This window comes from Dermochelys coriacea, chromosome 8, assembly GCF_009764565.3.
Source record: "Dermochelys coriacea isolate rDerCor1 chromosome 8, rDerCor1.pri.v4, whole genome shotgun sequence".
In the NCBI taxonomy this organism is placed as follows: Eukaryota; Metazoa; Chordata; order Testudines; family Dermochelyidae; genus Dermochelys; species Dermochelys coriacea.
In genome coordinates this window covers 99218867-99224866 of record NC_050075.1, presented here as the reverse complement: position 1 = coordinate 99224866, position 6000 = coordinate 99218867, and the positions used below count along the sequence as shown (strand labels likewise).

General features: G+C 34.5%; 1 protein-coding gene across 3 annotated transcripts in view; it reads right to left on the bottom strand.

Annotated features, from left to right (window-relative positions):
- Positions 1-6000, bottom strand: part of FAF1 (Fas associated factor 1) — a 299927-nt gene that overhangs the window by 134877 nt on the left and 159050 nt on the right. For all 3 annotated transcript variants that reach the window (XM_038412503.1, XM_043520083.1, XM_043520084.1), the window contains one exon: positions 4420-4506. In XM_038412503.1, coding sequence (XP_038268431.1) covers positions 4420-4506 — 87 coding nt within the window. The remainder of the gene's footprint in view (positions 1-4419; positions 4507-6000) is intronic.

The window sequence follows — 6000 nt, the reverse complement described above, 5'->3', positions numbered from 1 at the left end:
GTCTTTACTTTCCAGAGTACATGGAAGTTTCAGAAGCAAAGTGAACTCTTAGGCAATAAATATTAGCTACAGAAAACTGACAAAATTCTAGTAATTTGTTGTTGACAGAGTTACAGAGTTTGAGGTTGCTGAGTTAAATCAAATACCTCATCAGAATAAATACAAATACAGGCAAATTGCAATGTTCAATTGAGATACAATTTCTATGAGACCAGTCACATCTTCAGTCAGATCAAATCAGAAACAAAGGATTGTCAAAGTAACATAGGAGAACGAGACACATCATCCATCAAAATTAATTAAAATGACCAGACTGTGTGTCTAAATCCCCTAAATTTCTTTGACATGCTCAATCAAAACATGCATCTAGAATCTCAGTCTAGAAAGCCTAAATAAGGCCCATGCATTGCTTAAGGACTTCTTCTTCTAAATAAGGGAAAGTACTGCCAGCCCCAAAAGTTCAAAACCGTGACAACTGGCTCTGGAGGCAAAGCATGATCAAGTAGGTAGACAAAGTAGCTTATATGTAACAAAAAATTTTGGATCATCTGTGGAGAATGAACCAGGGAATTCTAGGTTCAAAAGCACAAATCTGTATTAGTTTACCTAAAGAACCAGATCTGTTAGCATGAAAACAGCAACTGTCATAAACCTCCATATGTAGTCTAACCACTGCAAGGTGACACCAAGCCACACTGTGTTAGTGTGGGTTACACAAGTACATAATTTAGCACGTTCCTTCTGAACAACAAGGTGTCAATGTGCATCAGACTTGGCACTGTTCTATTCGAGATGGGGGGTTTTTATTCCCAACTTATACAGACTATCAGTTATTTTTAACTGTATAATAGGTAAAGCATTGTTACCTCTCCTAACATAGAGATACAGGGCCTTGATTAACAATAAGGGCTGTGAAGGGAACAGAAACATTAACAGCAGTCAGTAGAAGAGGTAGGGCTAGAACTCATCAAATCCTGGTTTGCAGCTCAGTACGCATTCCCATTGGCAACAGGGTATTGTGTAGGAGAATCCTGCTCTTTTTCTCTCTCTGTTTGTTTCCCCCAAATCACAAAGCCAGGAGATTTCTGTATTTTCACAAGATCTCACACATTAGAGGCCAATTACCTGAGATAAATTCTTTGGAATTGGAAACATTGGATTTAAGTAGTGCATTGGCTTTGTGCATATTTCTACACAGGGTTGAATTTCACTTTGAGAAATCATCTATTGCCGTTTATGGGAAAAGCAGATCTTTCTCATAGCCATATTGGGATGACTTGTGTTAAGGAAAACCGTGAACTCCTTTCTAGGAAAGGCTTAGCTCAAACTGTCTAGTGACATGACCAGGAATAACTTTGGTAAAAAAACAAAACAAAAAAAAAACCACTTGGTTCTAGTGGTTTCAGGTTAGTGAGAGTAGCACAAAAATCAGGGAGTAAATTTTGGTCCCAATGAAATACACGGAAAGCCCACTGACTTCAATGGGGCCAAGATTTCAACCCAAACATTCATAGGTAACCAGATGAGATAAGAGACTCCTGAAAAATTAGTATGAATTTTTTTCTCTTTTTTTAAAGTAAAGAAAATCACAATATTTTAGCATTTGAAAACTCTTACTAAAATACTAGAGTATTGATCTTGAGGGTGATTTTTATAAAGTTAGTGTGAATTTAAATGGGTGATTACAACACAATGATCCGAACAATCTTAAAAGTTCATATATACTCATATAACAAAAGCAAATGTAGCACATTTTACACAGGTTTAGGTGGAATATTCTGTCTTGGTTCTCACTTTACGAGATGTGTAATGTTTAGATCTGTACAATCACCAGAAGTTAAAAATAAATATTTTGCACTGCCAGATAAGTTATTTACAATGAACCATTAATTTTTAAACGTTCTACTCTAATTGCTAAAAGTGCAATCAATCAATGGTAGAGAATGGTAAATATCAGAAAAATATCAAGACCACCACAATCTTTAATATTAATTTTGTTCCACAAGTAACACCTCCATAAAAATAGAAAACAGGATTTTAAAAAACCTCATACATGAACATTGTTTGCATTTTAATTAGAGGAACAAACATAATTCACAGTGTTAAAATTATTCAAACCCTCTTGTAACTAAAAATGTGTCCTTGTTAAAAGTGTAAAATGAGATTTCTGTAGGCTTGTATGTGTCTTGTTTCTCACAGTTAAACTGTCACAGCATGAAAACATTCCCCTACTTGTAGAGCTTTAGGTACCTAGTTCCCTAGTGAAAGTGTGCAAAAAGAACTGGAAGAGTTATTGACAATTCAGACAGTACTCCATATTTCTATAAATAAAACTATAAGCAAAGAATCTATTTTAACTCTAAATGCAACAATGTATAAGTAACTATTGACTTCACTGAATTTCCTGATAATGCCAGAAGATTGAAGTCTATCTGGTTCATAAGAGACTCAAGATGATACAGGAATCCAATTATGGGAAGCCTATTTAGTTGTTCTGTTTGCTAAGCCAAAGGTTAACGAGAACTGCACTGAAAAAACCTCCTGTGGTATTACAAAGTATTTCTTATGCTGCATAAAATGTAAATGAAAAAAGTATTCTAATCAAGTCCTCCTTTAGCTTTTAATTGTGAATTAGTACCATACTTGTATACAATATACCACTCTGAGAACTCTATATAGCACAATCAAAAGTCATTGAAAAAAAAATCTGCCATTAAATTGAAGAACAACTTAAACAGATAAACTATTACTTAATATATGTAACTGGCAAGTCGAAGTTTCCAGATAGTTCTGGCTAATGTTAAATCTTCATAGTATTAAGTTATGGCCTCTAATTTCAGATAGAAATTAATTATATTTTTGTTAGTAACACATACAGATCTGTTGACACAGCTGACATGTCTCAGCTGCACCAGATTTAAGCAGTGAGCTTTGAGGACTCTCCTGCCTTGGAGCAGATGACTCAACATTCGCCAATTTCATTAGACACGAAAAAGGGAAAAATTCACCTGCAACAATGTCACTTGTAAAAACAGACTTAAAAACAGATTTATGAGTTTTAGACATGCAGGATATCCTATCTTGCAGGGTGGTTTTCTTTTTGCTTATTTTGCTTTTACTAAAAGCAGCTGTTGGAACCTGAATCAGAAATCCTGGATTTCTAAACCTTTTTGCTTAATTTTAAATGTAAAAGATGCTAAAATGCACACACATTTCAAAGGTTTTGACTACATATATGGAACCATATTTGTTATATCAAATAATCATAGTCTCGATTTCTGCTCTCCAATACACAGGCACAGATCCCTGCACGTATCTCAAAATTAGCTACTACAGCTGCAAGCACAAACAAAGAGATATTTTGCAATTATGTTAAAAATGTGGTCAGTCTTTGTGTTGCTTCATTGGCTTAAATCATTCACACAACATTTTTTTAAAATGTAGCATTCACCATTCAAACAGCAGCAATTATTTTAGGAGGACTTCACTAGAAATCAATAGTTATATCTTCAAAGTATTATTATTTCAGGATTTACAGAAGGCAAATTCTTGTTTTATTTTCACTTTACATAATGTCAGATTTAATCTGCTTTATACTGAACACTTTTAGAAATGTAGCATTTTGTTTTATGCAAAGATTGGTCACTCCCACAAAAGCTACATGCGAAGTTAATTAACTACAAGCTCCATTTCAGCTTCTTTTTACCTCCAGACCCACTCAGCAGTATTAGCAATGTATTGCTTAGGGGAAAATGGAAACAGCTAAAGCAAAAAAGAAAGAAATGCTCTGAAATATATTGTAGGGAGCAATTGTGCATTAGCAGAAGGTGGGATATAATGTCTAGCATCTTTCTACATTTAGACTCGCTATGATTATATGAAATGGTAGGCAAAAATATCTAATTAACTAGTGAGTCTGAACTGTAGAAGAATCAGCCAACAAGAACAAATGAATATTTTCCTCGGATTTTAAATATTGGGAATTTTAAAATTACCGGGTAGGAAATGGAAATAATGTCCTCCACATTCTAATCAGCTACAAATTTATATGTATTCTGTGTATACTGGTGGCTTAATTTTGGGTGCAACCTTTTAAAGTCTTACAGCTGAGCATAGTCCTTGGTTCAGCAAGATAGTGAAGTATATACTTAAACATGCAAGTAGTCCCATTGACTTCAATTGGACTATTCACCTGCTTGAAGTTACACATTTGCTTAAGTACCTTGGTGTATTGGGGCTCTGGGTCCAATTCAGGAATATACATAAACATATGTTTTAAGTGCTTTCCTAAACAAGGATGCTTTCCTGAATTGGAACCAAAGTGCATACCATCACAAGTACTCCCATTAATTTCTCATCTCAACAAGGACTTGATCCTTAAAAGTACCAAGCACTTTGAAAAGAGATGAAACTACTTACTGAGTCATCTGTGGCAGAAGGAGGCCAGCCTTCCCACAATTGGTGACGAACAGGGATACTAGTTAGGTCATACACATTCCGCTTTACCTATTAAAAAAAGTAAACACATGTTTTCAAAATGCACTTAATAACATAGAATCATAGAAATGTAGGGCTGGAAGGGACCCCAAGAGGTCTTCCAGTCCATCTGCTTTATTTTCATCATCACTAGAGGAGGCTTTTTAATTTATATGGATTTTTTTTAAATTACTTATGGCAATATTCAAAAACTCAGATTTCTACCTGAACGTAAAATGGACTGCTGTTGAAAAAAGAACTAACCTGGAATCTAAATGAACAAACTGCATTAAACAAACACATTATAGTTTCTTGTTATTATTACTTACAGAGTATTGTGGATGTGCATGACATTTTACAATATAGATACAGACAGATTTTCCAGCAAGGTGAATTTGGATTGTAAATTAAGAAAACATACCATGGGGGATAGGAAAAGGGGAGAACAAAAAGATAATTTGTTATAAACACTGCTGGTTAACCTACTCTATTTTCATCCTAGAAATCCTAAATTCCGGGTAGATTTAAGCAGGAATCAAACGTAGCTGGCTACCACATAAATCCGTACTTTTTTTAAAAAGGGGTATCTAAATAAAAATGAAAATATTAAAAAGGGAAACATGAAAATACAAATCAAGAGTAATACTTCCAGTTGGGAAGACAAATGTCATACATTTCCTTTTTTAAAAAAAGGTCACTTATCTTTAAGCCAATTCATTCTGTGTTTTTACTTTTTGCTTTTTTGCTAAAGCCAACCACTGTTAATAAACTTAAGAAACATGATTGGTTGTCAATTTGAGAGAAAAGTGTGGAAAATGAAAAGACAGTAGGCAGGACATCAAAGAATATGACAATTTACAACCTCACCAAAATTGTAACAAAACTGGCATTTTATGCCTATTTAAAGCCAGATAATCCTTGTACATTAGGTGCAATTAGCATTTATTTAAAATCACAAACTCATATCCTATTTTTTGGTTTAAAATAATTATATAATCTGTCTCACAGACAGAAAGATACCATAGATTCCAAGGCCAGATGGGACCATTGTGATAATTTAGCCTGACCTCCTGTATAACACCGGCCTCAGAACTTCCCCAAAATAATTCCTACAGTATATCTTTTAGAAGATCTAATCTTGATTCAAAAATGGTCAGTGATGAAGAATCTACCATGACACTTGGTAAATTTTTTCCAATGGCTAATTACCCCTCACTGTTAAATATTAATGTTTTCTTTCCGATCTGAATTTGTCTAGCAGTGATGCATTTAATAATTCCAAGTATTCTCACAGCCTATGGAATAATTGTTAGGAATTATTTAGAGCCGCCTTATGACTGAATATATGTAAAGACAGCCTGTGCATAAGTGTATGCAAACGTTGCCCCTTTGGATCAGCAACTGGACAGGTAAAGCGCTTACAGCAGAAATCTGAATGCCGGGTTGAATCTTTTGTGGTGTAGAGACCAACAGAGAAACTGAGTTTCCTGAGCTTTTCTTGTCGTCTACCACAGAAAATCATCT